Raw genomic sequence first — 17,155 nt, 5'->3', positions numbered from 1 at the left:
TCAGCTGTGTTTTATCTGTTGTGTTGGAAAAGTGACCAGGTTTCCACCCTGATGCATCACATGTAATTCCATCCAGGACGGAGCCAAACAATCCTGGCTGAGTTTTGTTTACACAATATTACTTTGCTGAGTATTTAGCTGGCAAGAGTAGCGTGGTTGTTAGCTCCCCAGGTTATCACACACACACTGACGATGGGGAAGTTCTTTCAGTTAACACAACACTGTGTTTCCACCTGCATGTCTAGACAGAGGCACCACTGAACCGGATAACAGAATCTCAGTTCAAAACTTTCCAGATGAATGAAAGGCTCATGTACCACTTCTTAGTGATCTGTGCAATGATAGATATTTTACATAAACGAAACTTTAAGTCTTCGGAATCTATTTAAGTTCAAGTTCGAGTTGTTTTATTTGTTAAATGTACAACAGTACAGTGTGGCAGACATTACTGGCAATGAAATGCTTCGGCATCAGTTCAGCCTCAAAAAAGTTAAAGAACGCGACTTAACAGATTAAGTTAAAACAAAACAAAAATCTAACCAAACATAGATGGGGATGTCACTTAAATAACATGGACATTTGATCTCAGGGCAGAGACAGAATGGGGAGATGGATTCCGTGGCCTCTCTCTCAGCGCTGTCCGCTATGCCCTCATCCGCCTGGAGGAGGCGCCACCACATACCAAGAACTGGAGGTTAGTGTATGAACTGAAGCTGCTCGTATATAACTTTGCAGTAGTCATCTCAGGAGCAAAAGGTAAAAAAGCTTTATAAAGATGATTATTGTGTGTGTGTGTGTGTGTGTGTGTGTGTGCTTGTACTTTAGCGGTGTAACGATACACAAAATCATGGTTCGGTAGGTACCTCGATTATGAAGTCACAGTTCGGTTTGTTTTTGGTAGAGTGGGGAGAAAAGAAACAAAACATGAAATTGCTTTTTTCTTTTTTAGTTAAACAGTGGTCTGCTAAGCAAACTGCCGCTCTTTCTTTCTTAAATAAAAAAAAAGTGTCAAAACTGCTGCAACCGGCTGCAAGCTACTAATAAAAATATAAAAGTTACTTAAAAGTACATCAAAATATGTATTCTCTCAAATGAATAAAAAGATAATAAAATAAACATCCAATAAGGTGTAGCATTTAGAAAATTAACTGTACTTGAGCTGGGCTTTACTTGTATTCACATTAGCAGCTTTCAGCTTCATGTGAGAGCTGTGCAACCGTCCCAGCTTGTACTGAGAGTCATTGTATTTTCATGTTGTTTTTTTACCAGAAAAATTAACTTGTCTACGTTGTTTGCAGGAAGGGCAGATCTTCTGGCACTACGCTCCGGTTTATCTGCGTTCACCGTAACTGCAGGGCTGCGCTGTGCTAAATCCCCGGCAGTCTCTCTGTGGCGTGCGCATGTGTGCATGCATGTTCAGCTGTTGCTGAACGAACAACATCTAGCCCTTTGAGAAAGTTGCTAGGAGGGAAACTCAGGAGTTTTAGATTAAATCCTGCACACACAAAAGTTCTGCATGGGGCGTCTGGGTGGCGTGGCAGTCTATTCCGTTGTCTACCAACACAGGGATCGCCGGTTCGAATCACCATGTTACCTCCGGCTTGGTCGGGCGTCCCTACGGACACAATTGGCCATGTCTGCGGGTGGGAAGCCAGATGTGGGTATGTGTCCTTGTCGCTGCACTAGCGCCTCCTCTGGTCGGTCGGGGCGCCTGTTCAGGGGGGAGGGGGAACTGGGGGGAATAGCGTGATTCTCCCATACGGTATGTCCCCCTGGTGAAACTCCTCACTGTCAGGTGAAAACAAGCGACTGGTGACTCCACATGTATCGGAGGAAACATGTGACAGTCTGCAGCCCTCCCCGGATCGGCAGAGGGGGTGGAGCAGAGATCAGGACGGCTCGGAAAAATGGGGTAATTGGCCGGATACAATTTGGGGGGGGGGGTAAAAAAAACAAAACAAAAGTTCCGCATGTGCATTGGTTAAAACAATGCTGCATTCGTTCGAACCGAAAAACCCATACCGAACATTTTCGGTACGAGTACGTGTACCGTTACACCCCTAGTGTACTTAACAGGGTAAAAGGTGTTTGTCTGTGCTATTGTTGAGGTACAGTGAGATAGAATTCTGCAGGGTGCCACAGTATACGAATGTAATGCTTTGTCATTCATAAGGTATTTGTATGTCCTTCTCGGTCTCTCTTCCACAACCATCAGACCTCAGCTGCTGGTTCTGTGCAAACTGGACTCTGACCTGCAGGTGAAACACCCACATCTCCTCTCCTTCACCACGCAACTCAAAGCAGGAAAAGGACTGACAATTGTTGGCTCTGTGCTGGAGGGCACTTACATGACTAGCGGGAGTGATGCCAAGACGGGTGAACAGGTTAATATGATGAATGGATGGATGGATGGATGGATGGATGGATAGATAGATAGATAGATTTTTGTTTTATACAAATCAGTTACAACTATCATATTCATTCAGAACTCTTAACATGTATTTATTGATTGTCAGATCTTCCATCTTCCCTCGGGTAACGGTTCCTTCAAACATGTCTGGTTTTGAACTCAGCCCTTTTAGCTCTCTTCTGAATGACAGGATGTGTACTTGTTAAAAGGCACGTCAAATTAATGACACATAAAACACAGCCTTTCTTGAACTGGGTCAGGCTTGCCACAGGCTGCATTTGACTTTAGCAAGGGACTTTTCCTTTGTCACCCTTCTTAGTTCTTACATCCCTTATTCCTGCTCCTCCTCCCATGCTGTCCTCTCGCTCACTTCTCACTTTTTGACCTCCCTCCTTTTTTGTCCTCTGCCACCCTTTCCATCTCCTCCATCCTTTCTGTGTCAACTCTTTCCTCTTTTTCACTCCCACTCCGACCCCGTCTCACTTCTCCTTTGCTCCTGCAGAACCTGAGGACGGCCATGTCTGAGGCGCATACCAAGGGATTTTGCCATGTAGTGGTGGCGTCCAATCTGAGGGACGGTTTCTCACTCCTCATCCAGTCAGCAGGGCTCGGAGGAATGAAGCACAATGCTGTGCTGATGGCGTGGCCGGCAGGCTGGAAGCAGGCCCAGGACTCCTACCCGTGGAAGAACTTTATAGGTATACATTTGAGTGTATGAATTACAAGTCAACCCAGTCTAACCCACAAAAGGGTTGTATGTATATAATAATGCAACTGAAGGTCCCATCATATTGATCGATATGTTGGCAATCATGGGTTCTGGCATAGAGCTGCCATCCTTTAAAGAGAATGTTTGGGTTTTTTTTTTGTTTTTTTGTTTTTTATTTTGCTGGTGAGTAATTTTGATCATAATCTAAGTATAATTTTTTTTGGGGAGGGGGATTTTTCCCCCTTTTTTCTCCCCAATTCTATCTGGTCAATTACCCCACTTACTGAGCTGTCCCAGTTGCTGCTCCACTCCCTCTGCCGATCCAGGGAGGGCTGCAGACTACCACATGCCTCCTCCGATACATGTGAAGTTGCCAGCCGCTTCTTTCCACCTGACAGTGAGGAGTTTTGCCAGGGGGATGTAGTGCATGTGAGGATCACGCTATTCCCCCCAGTTCCCCCTCCCCCCCGAACAGGAACCCCGACCGACCAGAGGAGGTGCTAGTGCAGCGACCAGGACACGTACCCACATCCGGCTTCCCACCCGCAGATACGGCCAGTTGTGTCTGTAGGGACGCCCGACCAAGCCGGAGGTAACACGGGGATTCAAACTGGCAATCCCCATGTTGGTAGGCCACCGAATAGACCGCCACACCACCCAGATGCCAGCTTGGTGAAAATTTAATGTATTTGATTCCACATAGCTATCAAACTTTCACTTACTGCCCATTTCAGAGATGGCACATCAAAAACTTTTTCTTTTTTGGGGGGGGGATTTTCCCCCATTTTTCGCCCCAGTTGTATCCAGCCAATTACCTCACTCTTCCGAGCCGTCCCGGTCGCTGCTCCACCCCCTCTGCTGATCCGGGGAGGGCTGCAGACTACCACATGTCTGCTCCGATGCATGTGGAGTTGCCAGCCGCTTCTTTTCATCTGACAGTGAGGAGTTTCGTCAGGGGGACGTAGCGTGTGGGAGGATCACGCTATTCCCCCCAGTTCCCCGAACAGGCGTCCCGACCAACCAGAGGAGGCGCTAGTGCAGCGACCAGGGTACATACCCACATCCGGTTTCCCATCCGCAGACCCAGCCAATTGTGTCTGTAGGGACGCCTGATCAAGCCGGAGGTAACACGGGGATTCAAACTGGTGATCCCCGTGTTGGTAGGCAACAGAACAGACCGCTATGCTACCCAGACATCCCCGCACATTAAGAACTCTAATGGCTCAAAAACATCAGTATTTAAAACACAACTTCTATCTCCTGTGAATGGCTCACACAGGGCCACTAGTACTCCACTGATTACCCACCAAACCTTTACAAACAAGATAGGTGAAACCGCATACAAAAAGTGTGGCTGATACCTCTCACAGCACCTGAAGGAAAATAGGGTATGTTGCCCTGCAGTGTCAATTTACATTATCAGTTGAGAGAAAATCTCTTTATCCAAAGCTACTCTGTAAGAATGTCCTGTTTTGTTCTACCTATCTATGTTTTGTTTTGTTTTTTTCCGTCCAGAAACGGTGAGGGAGACTACCTCCGCTCACCAGGCCCTGCTGGTTGCTAAAAACATTGACCATTTCCCTGGATATAATGAGCGGTTGAAGGAGGGAACCATTGATGTGTGGTGGATTGTGCACGATGGTGGACTTTTGATGCTCTTGCCATTTTTGCTCAGACAACACAAGGTGTGTATGTATGCATGTATATAAGTGTGTGTATGTTTGTGCTTATACTATATGTTTGTGCATGTCTATTTGAGTATGCATGTTTGTGAACATATTGGCTTGTGTCTGTATTAATGTTTCAGTTTATGTTAACCCCGTGTGTGTGTGTGTGTGTGTGTGTGTGTGTGTGTGTGTGTGTGTGTGTGTGTGTGTGTGTGTGTGTAATATATCAGCTGCTCCGATACAAGGTAGAATGTGGCTGAAGGGAAATTTTTGCGCGGTGGTGTTAAATTATTTTCTTTCCACACTATGAAAACTGTTTAGCCAAGGCCTACTTCATGAGATGGTATTTAATCATCGGAAGACACATGATCATACAGAGACTGTGCCAAAATCAAAAAGTCAGTACCGTCATGCAAAATCAAAGTCAAATAGTTAAGACCCATGAATGTGAAAACCATCATTTGGTTCAGAGTTGACGAAACACTGCCCCAGATGGCTCTCGAGTCCAGTGGGATGTCTACGTGAAGTGATTGCTAACTCGTTTTCTTACATGCCAATATAAAGAAAAGGATTACAGACTTTTGACAAGCTTAACTATGGACAAATGATAGCAAACCATTTACCATTTCGTGTTGTTAGCAACATATTTTCCTGACGTTTTCTCCCTCCTTGCCCCCTCATTCTCTCCATATCTCCCTATGTCTCTCTTTTAACACCCCTCCCATGTCTCATTCACTCCCATTCCCTCTTCCGTGTGCTCTCTGCCCCTCTCGCTTGCCCCATAGGTGTGGAGGAAATGTAAAATGCGGATCTTCACGGTGGCACAAATGGATGACAACTCCATCCAGATGAAGAAAGACCTTCAGATGTTCCTCTATCATCTACGCCTGGATGCAGAAGTGGAGGTGGTTGAGATGGTGAGACTGTCTGTCTCTCTATTTAGCTAGCCATCCTTTGGTGTGTGCGTGCGTGTCTTTCCATCTGCTTTATCTGTCCACATGATGTATTAATTCATTCATTGGCAGGTTATTCAAGGACACGTTCACTGGTTTTATTCATCCAGTCAATTCATGCATGAATTAGAGCCCTGCATGGGCGAAAAACTCCAGCCCTAGCCCGGCCCCAGCCTAATAAAGTCTACAATTTTTCAGCCCATGCCCGAACCGAGACTGACACAAATATCACTTTAAGCTCTCTCTGATGCGCATTCTCTCTGATACACGCAAACACACGCACAGCATGGTCACTTGTCACATGTAATGCACACATACATGCGTATGTGTAATATTTATAATATAATCAATATAACAATATTTCATACGGTGGCCTATATGTGCTCTGCACATACATGGAAAGTTAAATGAGCCCGAGTCCAACCCAAGCCCGATCTATTAAAAAAAAAGAAAAAAAGAAATGGCCATGCCCGAATCGACTCAGCATGCCAGGACCCATCGGGACTCGATGGGTTTGCAGACCTCTAGCATGAATCCATTCAGGAATTAAAAGGATGAATTAATCCAACCAGTTGCCAGGTTAAAAGAATTGGTTTTCATCGCTGTCGTTCCAATTTTTGACATTAAACCCTCTTCTTGTATTGGGGTTGTCACGATACCAAAATTTTCACTTTGATTCAATACTGTCAAAAAAGAAAAAAGCAGACATTTCATACCGTTTTTGATACCATGGCAAAAATTCCACAAAATATTTTGAAATTGACTTAATTTCTATTGATCAAAACAGAAAAAGTATTGATATAAAACTATAAAGCCATTTCTTTTCCATATAACAAATCAATATTTCTATCCAATTGAAAATTAAATGATGAAAAGTATCAGTTATTCGGGCAAAAGTGTATCTTTCAGTTCTCTCTGCCTGTGTCCATGTGTCTCTCTCTTTTCCTTTTAACATACGATCTTTGCTTCCCTTGCATGTGAACTGCAGAATAGCGTGGCTGTTGGTGTAGGAGCAGCCAGTCCAGTCTCAGGGAAGTGAAAACGTTAGTGAGCAGTCAGTAGAATGACAGCCAGGTTGAAGTTACACTGGCAGCAGCATAACCCCCTGCACACCACCAGGATGTGTCTGCTTGCCGATAGGCGTTTCTGTTGTCGATCTTATTTTAGCGATGTTTTTCCGACTGGTTGTCGCTTTGTACATTTCTTGTGAGGTGGGATCAAAGTTTCAACTTTTACTTTTTGTCACCACACGGTTAAATGTCCCTTATTCAGAGTGAACGGAGGCGGCAGTGACGAGCAGCTTCGCCGCTTCCAGCGTGGCTTAAACCAGGCTGGTGTTAAATGTGTGGTGCACTGGAGGTTGATATCATTATAAAAAAATCCAAATCAATAAATCAATATATTTGACAACCTTGTACATGTGCAGGGGCCACCCTGTTCACACAAACCACCAGAATGCTAATTTATTAGGCTAACCCTTTTTTCTTTTCTTTTTTTTGTTTGTTTATGTAATAGGTACCTGACTAGTTATAAATTTGGTCACTAGGTTCATCTGGAAGGAAAATTATCCAGATTACAAAATAGAAACATTTGGGACTGACCAAAAGGTAGCCTATATGAACACTGAGTTTTCAAGGTACGCTATGGCTATGGGTGCACCCTCAAAAACTCGGTAGGAATACACCAATCATAGCACATACAAATGTACAAGCTAGACACACTAAACAACTGGCCTACACTTTATAAAAAGAGAATAAAATACGGAGTTAGCGCAAACGTTCAAATGATTTTCTTCATATTCAAGCATCAAGCGTATCAAAAGCATCAAAAAATTTCACACAAACACATTCACTGAAAGTGTGTGTGTGTGTGTGTGTGTGTGTGTGTGTGTGTGTGTGTGTGTGTGTGTGTGTGTGTGTGTGTGTGTGTGTGTGTGTGTGTGTGTTTTTGACTGACTTGGTCCCTTACTAGTGAACATGTCACTTATTTTGCGGCACTTAGCTGCGTCTGTGGCAAAGGCCTTTCTCTTTTTTATTCTTTCCTCTCTTGCTCCACCTTCTTTTTCTTCCGACCATCCATTTTGCCAGGCGACTTGTCTAATATGTTATTAGTAGAGAAACAAGTGGACGATTGCTATGTGTGTTGCCAAGAGATGTGATGACATCGTTTTTGGCGCGCACACCCTCCCGCCAGAGACACTGGCGAGAGTGAGAGTTGAGAGTGATGTGTACATTCTGAGAAGTCCTTCAACTCATTCCTGCTTGCTATATTATCTATCGCTGGTCAAGTTGGCTGTTCGCGGCAGGCTAAAACGACCCTCAGGCCACCGGGTAATGTCCCAGTGTTCCAGACAGGCTGTCCGCATGTTTACATGTGTCACCTTTATTCCGTCTACTTTTCTGACCTGAAGTGAACACATTCTTTCTCTGTCTTTCTCTCCACAGCATGACAGTGACATTTCAGCCTTTACCTATGAGAAGACCCTGGTAATGGAGCAGAGGTCTCAGATGCTGAAACAGATGCAGCTGTCACGCACTGAGAGGGAGAGAGAGGTACATGAAAACTTGCACAACAACTAAGACAAATTATACAATCACATACAAGGCCTTCAGAAGTAAAACGCACCGTACAGCAAAGTCCATATTGCATATAAAAAATATAATGGAAAAATACTGCAATGCTCTGTACACAGCACTACTGTATGTGACATTGTTACCATATTATATAATAAGTAACTTTGATACACCTTTTCATTTGCCCTGTGTCTAAACAGTGGAAGACATGCTGTTCCATTAACACACACACACACACACACACACACACACACACACACACACACGCACGCACACATGTAGATAGATAGATGCAAGCATGCATACACAGCATAATGTGGGCCATGCGCCCCATTTGGTCCCTTTTGCTGATTTTGATCATCGAACTTTCAACTTGACTTAATGCTCTCATTGGGATTGGACAACGGGCTCAGATTCAGAGCATCACAGACGAATCCCGTGGCTCCATTAGGAGGAAGAGGTCATCGGTTGTTGACATTCCTTCCCCCAACACCCTGCAGGTCCCAAGGATATTCATTCCAAAGAATGAGGTAGCCATGTAATGGTGCTGTAATGTCCATACTTCCATCGCACCATCCAGCTAAACCTCCATCCTCTCTCTTCATCATGGCTCATAGTATTTTCATGATGGCTTGAATGTTTTTGAGTTGAGAGGAAAGCGCTGTCGTTAAAACCCAAGCAAAGTGATAGAGTGCATGCATGGTGTGAATTTTCAACCTCGTTGTTTGAGGTCTGATCATGACTCCATCATCGTTTTGTTTATTTGTTCATCTTGGAGATCGAATACCTTCCATTCTCAGTTGTTTTGAATTTTAATTTCAATCATCATCCATTAATCTGCCCTTCATGTAAAGGCTTGGACACATGGAGGGATAACTTTCAAAAGATGCAATAAAAGAAATACATTAAAAAATTGGTAAATGTTTACAATGCGATACACTTTATAAAGGATTTATAAATGGTTAATAATTGCTTCGTTCTTATTAATAACTCATTTATTGATAAGTTATAAATCAGTAATGAAATGGAATAACTCATTAATAAAAATACTGTTTGGGTTGCCAGGTTTGGAGCCCACATGGGGAGAGTCATCGTAGACATTTTCTCAGAAAACGCGATGAGAGCGCTAGCCAAACCACAAACCACTAACATGCCTTAACCCTAAACATAAGCGCAGTAACTGTAGCCGTTGTCGCCACTGTGTGAAAATCATCTCTGCATATACATGGCACAACATTTTCAAGTTGTGTTACTTGTAAGCCACTCGCTGAGAACGTAACTCTGTAATCCTCACCAGTCATGTGGTTTCCAAGAGAATGTCTGTGGTAACTCCCGTTTTGGTAAAATGTGGGCCCCTAACCTGGAAACCCAAAAAGTATTTATATCAGTGTATTATAAAATCTTATTTCTGATATACTATATAACGTGTTAATAAATGAGTTACTAATATTAACAAAATATTAGTAACCACTTATAAACCTTTTATAAAGTATGGCTCATTGTAAAATGATTCCAAAATCCCTAATAAAGAACCTTCAAATGCACAATTCAATCAAAATTTGAGACAATCTCGTATCCTTTCAATGAGAATGTCCCTGAATATTTCCAAACTCTTAAGGTTGTCTATTTTAAATGTGGCCCTGAAGCCTTTACAGCAGCTCTTAGACTCGTGGATGCTTGGGAGTAGTAAGGCATTTTTAAGATTTTAAATAACTTCAGTCGTGATGTCTTCAATTGTTGATTACCCTTAGATTAAGACCAGATACTGACCGAAAATCTGTGAATAAAATGTATTAAATATTGTAAATTATCAAGTTGTACAAAAAGTAAATTAGGAAACTAAGGGAACTAAACTTAAAAAGCCACAGCAACCCCACTGGATTTGAATGTTTAGGGAGGTCCATCTGGTCTAAACCATTGTCGATTAATCATCGAAATGGAAATCTTATCAAAATTCACTGGCTGCAATCATGTGTATATAGTAAGAGGATTTTGACTATGAACCAGGAAATGACATATCTGTCCTTTCCTATTCTATGAAAATACAGCATTAGCTCCTCCAGCCTGAGTGACTGTTGTCTCCATCCCACCTGCTCTCACTTAGACTACTTTGGACCGTCTTTATAACCCTCCTCATGACACCCCTCACTTAACTTTCCATCTTGCATTATGACTGAAAGAATGAGATGTCCTTATTCTCCAGTAATGTTTGAAAACTTTAATCCTCCTGAACAGTAATGATGCCATTTCATGCTCTGGGAGGCAACAAAACTAATGTTTAGCATAGTATAGTAAGGACACGAGGTGTCGTACATTACACAGAATCTAACATGACTATAAAGCCCCCTGGGTGTGAACTGGAAGTGAGGGCTTTACATATAAATTTGACTATAGTATAGGAACAGTATAGTATCTATATTAGCAGCCGTACATTAGCTGGGTGGATGGATGATGGATAGACAGATTGATAGATAGATGGATAGACAGACAGACAGACATAGATAGATAGATAGATAGATAGATAGATAGATAGATAGATAGATAGATAGATAGATAGATAGATAGATAGATAGATAGATAGATAGATAGATAGATAGATAGATAGATAGATAGTATAGTAAGGACACAGGGTGTCGTACATTGCACAGAATCTAATGTGACTATAAAGCCCTCTGGGTCTGAAATGGAAGTGAGGGCTTTACAAATAAATTTGACTATAGTCAAGGCTCAGCGTTTTCGATTTTTATTTTTCAAAGCCATCCAGCATGCCGAAATTCGCCACAAGAGGACTCTGTTACATAACCTCACACGAACAGGAACAACTTTTGGATCCGTGGAAACATAAAATCTGGGTGAAAATCACCGTTTAAACCGATCTGCTCCTTTTAAAAAATCTGGGTATTTTTCGGTGAAAATCGGTAAAAACCGAAAACGCTGAGCCTTGACTATAGTATAATATGGTATGGTATAGTATAGTATAGTATCTATGTTAGCAGCCATACATTAGGTAGATAGATGGATGGATGGATGGATGGATAGATAGATGGACAGACAGATACTAAATAGATAGATAGACAGACAGACAGACGGACAGACAGACAGACAGACAAGTCAACTAAACCTGAAAAGGAATGCCGTCCTGGTAGCGTAGTGGTCTATTCCATTGCCTACCAACATGGGGATCGCCGGTTTGAATCTCCGTGTTACCTCCGGCTTGGTCGGGCGTCCCTACAGACACAACTGGCCATGTCTGCGGGTGGGAAACCGGATGTGGGTATGTGTCCTGGTCGCTGCACTAGTGCCTCCTCTGATCGGTCGGGGCGTCTGTTCGGGGCGAGGGGGAACTGAGGGGAATAGCGTGGTCCTCCCATGCGCTATGTCCCCCTGGTGAAATTCCTCACTGTCAGGTGAAAAGAAGCAGCTGGTGAATCCACATGTATTGGAGGAGAATGTGGTAGTCTGCAGCCCTCCCTGGATCGGCAAAAGGGGTGGAGCAGCGACCGGGACGCCTCGGAAGAGTGGGGTAATTGGCTGGATACAATTAGGGAGAAAAGGGGGGGGGGCCTGAAAAGGAATTAAGTAGGTTGGTTGATCTGCTTTCCTTCCCTGGAACCTGGGCTGCCATTGAAAATGACTACAGCCCAGCTGCACTGTGGTGAACTCTAACCATACAATATATCATGCTGCATGCCTGTCCTCTCTCCCATCAGGCCCAGTTGATCCATGACCGCAACACGGCGTCTCATTTCGGGATGAATGACAAAGCCACAGCCTCTACACCAGAGCGAGTCCACATGACTTGGACCAAAGACAAACTAGTCAGTGAAAGAGCCCGGAATAGAGAGAGCAACATAGCAGTTAAAGATATTTTTAGCATGAAACCGTAAGTAAAAAAAAAAAAGCTATGGTATGGTATTTTGTAAACTTTCATAAAAGTAATTTAACATAAATATAAAGGTAATGAATATATTTATAAACGGGAGTAATGCAAATAGTACTAGTTTTACTATTAACAGTAATAATAATTAATGCTAAATATAATATCAACTCATGTTAGTCTACTGCACTGCTTTAGTATTAGTATTTTATGAAATGTTTTAATGCATAGTATCAATACTAATACTGCTAATATCAGGGTGTGAGCCACTCTTTGCCATCATTTCATTTTAGGTGGTCAAGAATGGGCATTTCCTTTTTTTATGTTACTTCAAATGTTATTAGACTTAGATGGCTTTGTTCACCATGTGACTTTTCCCTCCAGTTTGGTTCCATTATACCATCAACACAACCATTCAGTGTGGATTATGAAGTCAAATCAGAGCATTCAGTGCGGCCATTGGATTCAGATGTTTTCACCAAAAGAACTTAAATATCACACTTACCAGAGTGCTTCCTTGATACTAATAATCAAATCATGTGACCCCCCCTGTAGATCGGGAATTAATCAGAAACCAATTGCTTATTTACATATTGGTAAATTCTTCTAAGACATTGCCCTTTATTGAATGATGTTAAACTACTAACTTTCAAGACGCCTTAATCAACTCATGGCCTTAGCTAACATCATCATCAACATCTGATTAGCTGACTGACTAAAGGGGGCTGTTTCAATTGTTACTTTAATGTGGGACTTGTTTTTCTTTGTTCCCTCATTCTAGAGAGTGGGAGACTCTGTAAGTGACCTTACCTTCCTCATGCGTTGTTTGCATGTGTGTGTGTGTGTGTGTGTGTGTGTGTGTGTGTGTGTGTGTGTGTGTGTGCACGCATGCATGTATCACCATCAACCTGTTTACCTATTTTCACCTTTTTGGTCTTATGGCCTGCGTGTGTGAAACTTGGCTGCTAATGCACTTTGCATGAGATCTGTACACTTGTTTGACTCGGGGTTCTTCAGGGCCCATTCATTTATAGAGGACAGACCTCTTTCACTGTTATCTGCACATGCTTGTTGAATACATTTCCTTCAGCGCAGTGTTTTCCAATGTGATGAGTTGCCCTCAGAACCATCAAATTTTCCAATCATTCCCTCTGTTCAGATTTCTTCAAAATGACCACGCCTGTAGTTTACCTCTGTTGTGGATAGAACTAATTCATGTTTCTCTGTGGATTTACGTAGCAATCAGACCAACGTGCGGAGAATGCACACAGCAGTCAAGCTGAATGAGGCTGTGGTCAATAAATCCCAGAATTCACAGCTTGTCTTGCTCAACATGCCGGGTCCACCGAAAAACAAGGAGGGTGACGAGAACTGTATCCTTATGCAGTAATTCAGGTTGTCAGTCTGTCGGGCAAATAAATAGAAAGTGTACTTTATATGATTAAACATTTAAACTATTTAAGCATCTGTTTTTTTTTTTTTTTTTTTTTTTTTTTTGTCAAGCTTCGCAATGTAAGGCAATGCACGATACGGAAGTCTGAAACCTGTGTGTGTTGGTGTGGATGTGTATCAAAACTGTGTGCATGGATGAGCCTTCTTTGCATGTCCCTTGTGTTTCATCAGCTATTCGTATGTGTGTGTGTGTGTGTGTGTGTGTGTGTGTGTGTGTGTGTGTGTGTGTGTGTGTGTGTGTGTGTGTGTGTGTGTGTGTGTGTGTGTGTGTTCTCACTAGGACCCTGTCCTTCCTAGGGATGAGTCTCTGTCTCTCCCTCATGTTCATCTCTTCCTGGTACTATGCCCTGGTTGCCATGGTCATTTCCTGGTCATTTTCCATGGTCATTTCCTTAACCAGAATGTAATTCTCAGATATGGAGTTCTTGGAAGTTCTGATGGATGGTCTAGACCGTGTCCTGTTGGTCCGCGGAGGAGGTCGGGAGGTCATCACCATTTACTCATAGCGCCAAGGGGCTGCTTGCCAGCTGGTCGAGCGCTCAGTGGATGATTATTGGATGGTGGGGCCTAGGAGGGCAGGGGTTGGACCAAGCATGGCGTGGCGTCTGGACATGGGCAGCAGGGCTGTCCAACAAAGAAAATATGTCCACTTCCACAATGCCAGAAGAGAGGGAGAGAGCACCACCATCTGGAGGAGTCTGCCCACTACACCGCCTGGGCTGGGTTCACTGTCTAGGGCCCGAGAAGATCCATGGCATCCCCCTCCTCTGGGATTGCCACAGTACATCAGAGGCTATCTTTAAAACTCAGCAACATGTATAGGTCTAAGTAATGTGGTTGTAAAATGGCATTTCTGATGATGAACTAAATTTGCTTTGTGGGGTTTTTTTAAATATAGGTTCAGTTTTTTTGAAACTGGACCTTATTAAAATGTTGTCAGGTATCATTTATGATCTCATAAACAAAAACTTAACTGATTGCTTTGATAAACAGAAACGTAGTGATTTGCTGAATTTGTTCAATGGGCTTCAGCACAGTCCAATTGGGCAAAATCATTTCAAGAGTACATAAATACCCAGTTTGTTTCTGCCTCCTCACTTTTATAAAAGGATATAAAGGGGTGTAGAGGACAGTGATTTTGTCCATGTATTAAGTACAGTCATGTCTGACTGTACTGTGAGCGTCTTGTTTTCAAAGAGATTTATCATGGTTTCTGAAGGCTCAAGTCCAGTTGCCCCATTGGATTGCATTGAAGCCCAATGAGAAGCTTGATCAAAGCGGCAAGTTTCTTAGAATTGGAATTTTTCATTTGTGCAGTTTGTAAATCTGCAGCATTTTAATGAGGTCTAGCTTCCAAAAAAGTGAACATATGCCTTAAAAGGGATACTTTGACCATTTGTCACAGTGTTGGGCAAAAAAAAAGTTGCCTTTCTAAAAGTTTGTGTGGATTGCCAGCAATCATTAGCAATGAGTTCTGCAGTCATGCTGCAACCATGCTTAATGGTTTCAGTGAAGACAGCGTTGCTTAAGTGTTCATTTATCATAATGGCAATAAAGATACCATTGTATGAAAACAATCAGTTCAATAATGAATCTCTTTAATAAAAGGACACAAGGAGTTGCTTAGGAATGTGCTCATACAAGAAGGAATGGCTCAAAGCAGTATGGAAAGGTTGTATTCTTGAAATCACAGGAATCCCCGGGGTCTCAGTATCTGACCGACTACAATCTAATGCAAATTTGTTCATAGACATCAATCCAGTCACGGATCATCGCTATATTTCACAGGCTCCTGTTTTTGTATCTTACAAATACAGTACCAGTCAAAATTTTGTTACTGATGGAAGTTGAAGTAGAGATGTGGTTTCAGACAGCGCTGTCCTGTCCAGCTAAATGGCAACGTGCAATTACAATGGAGAAGATTGCAAAGTAAAACCTAATGGCTGAGGAGTGAATCGCATCGCCTAATTTCATCTGTTGTTTTTTTTACTTTTGCGTGCAATGTCATGACACACTACATGACCTCACAGCCTGGCAAACCACTCTGCCGTGTCACAGCCAACATAACGTGAGCATCGACAGACATGTCAGTGTAAATTGTGCTTTGCAGTTAGTCTCCAGAGTGTCGCGCGTCTGTTCAATAGACAAAGGAGGGACCATTTAAAAAGAAGACCGTATCTAAAGCCTCAAATTTTCGCATTCCTACCGTATTGTACTGTGTAATTCACTGATTTGTGGTGCGTTCTGTTTTACAAGTTACTGTTATGTGCTGTACATGTCTGATGTGTTGACCCTTATCGGTAATGTGAGCTCAAAGGACTCAATAATCCTAGGAAATAAAACTGATACAAGACTGTTTCTTGAAATTTGTATGACTCACCAACTGCTAATTAATATTGTGACGTGGACAAATAATGGACTTCTCAGCCGACCTTTCAGAGTTAACTAGCAAGCTTTTAATGACCGTAAGCCAAGCCAGTCATAGCAGACACAAGTTAGTATTGGGCTCAGCTTATCTTGGCCACAGAACCGACCTTAACCTATTTGCCTACTCTTTATGCTATTTCCCACTCATGGTGGGGAAATAGCATGCTGTCTGATACAACTTCTCTCATAACGTCCCCATTACCTTCCACCACATCCCCGCTATCTGTAACAGATATGCCCGTTTTTAAGATGTTCAATATCCCAAAACGTTAACGCTTCAGTTGCATCGTGGGTAATATGCAAATGAACCCCCTGACTTCGAGCAGGAACACTGCAGTAGAATTCGCCACACTATGGTTAAAATTTGCTGGTTTTTTTTTTTTAGAGAAGTTCCTTCAGACCTACTGACGTTCACAAGACTTTAGACTTCAGCCTGTAACGACTTTCCACTGAAACGGCACCGTGTGGGAAAGTGTCTGCCGGTGACGCTGCTGGCGGACAGCCTGTGAATTGCCGTCTTTATGTGGCATCTGCTGGCGCTCGCTGCCACCGAAAGGGTTGTAGGTTTCACATCCACGCGTTGTCTGGCGGTGACGTCACCGGTGGACGCAATTTTGGCGGAGGCTGAGAGGCGCACAGAGGGCTGCTCAGTATTAGGGCGGCTAGCGGAGTTATCCCTACAATATGGAGAGAAGTCTCTTGACTGTCTCAATTCAGAACTTATCATTTATCTATCTATTCATAGGTGCATCAGGAATCAGGAAAATTTATTTGTCATTTCCCGTTTTCGTGCACTTGCGTATATGAAATGAAACGAAAAATCGTTCCCACCAGTGCAACACAAAAACATGTCCAAACTACAAGAACACATATATCCAATACATCCACACAAACAAAAAATGCATTGTCTAAGAGAGCGAAACGCCAGCCAGGATGACTGTCGAAACTACCGGTCTGTGTGCGCTAGCAGTTTGGTTTTTTACAGGCTAGCAGTTAGCTTAGCCTTCCCCGCTTCCGCGTCCTGTCAGACACGCCCTTGGTGCTTCCTCTACGTGCGCGGCTCTGGGCAGGGCCGTGCTCCTTGGGC

At 42.9% G+C, this 17,155-nt stretch overlaps 1 protein-coding gene across 5 annotated transcripts in view; it reads left to right on the top strand.

Annotated features, from left to right (window-relative positions):
• The window catches only part of LOC130123360 (solute carrier family 12 member 7-like), a 107,449-nt gene extending 91,458 nt beyond the window's left edge, over nt 1-15,991 (top strand). For 2 of the 5 annotated variants that reach the window (XM_056292495.1, XM_056292494.1), the window contains 11 exons: nt 590-694; nt 2,216-2,384; nt 2,913-3,108; nt 4,635-4,804; nt 5,572-5,703; nt 8,184-8,291; nt 8,726-8,842; nt 12,023-12,195; nt 12,971-12,985; nt 13,429-13,562; nt 14,056-15,991. In XM_056292495.1, coding sequence (XP_056148470.1) covers nt 590-694; nt 2,216-2,384; nt 2,913-3,108; nt 4,635-4,804; nt 5,572-5,703; nt 8,184-8,291; nt 8,726-8,842; nt 12,023-12,195; nt 12,971-12,985; nt 13,429-13,562; nt 14,056-14,147 — 1,411 coding nt within the window. In that variant the 3' untranslated portion in view covers nt 14,148-15,991. The remainder of the gene's footprint in view (nt 1-589; nt 695-2,215; nt 2,385-2,912; nt 3,109-4,634; nt 4,805-5,571; nt 5,704-8,183; nt 8,292-8,725; nt 8,843-12,022; nt 12,196-12,970; nt 12,986-13,428; nt 13,563-14,055) is intronic. The other 3 variants (XM_056292497.1, XM_056292496.1, XM_056292498.1) reach the window with 3 other exon arrangements.
• Nucleotides 15,992-17,155: the final 1,164 nt, after the last annotated feature.

The sequence above is a fragment of the Lampris incognitus genome, chromosome 14, assembly GCF_029633865.1.
Source record: "Lampris incognitus isolate fLamInc1 chromosome 14, fLamInc1.hap2, whole genome shotgun sequence".
NCBI classification, from domain to species: domain Eukaryota; kingdom Metazoa; phylum Chordata; class Actinopteri; order Lampriformes; family Lampridae; genus Lampris; species Lampris incognitus.
This window is presented reverse-complemented; position numbering and strand designations above follow the sequence as displayed.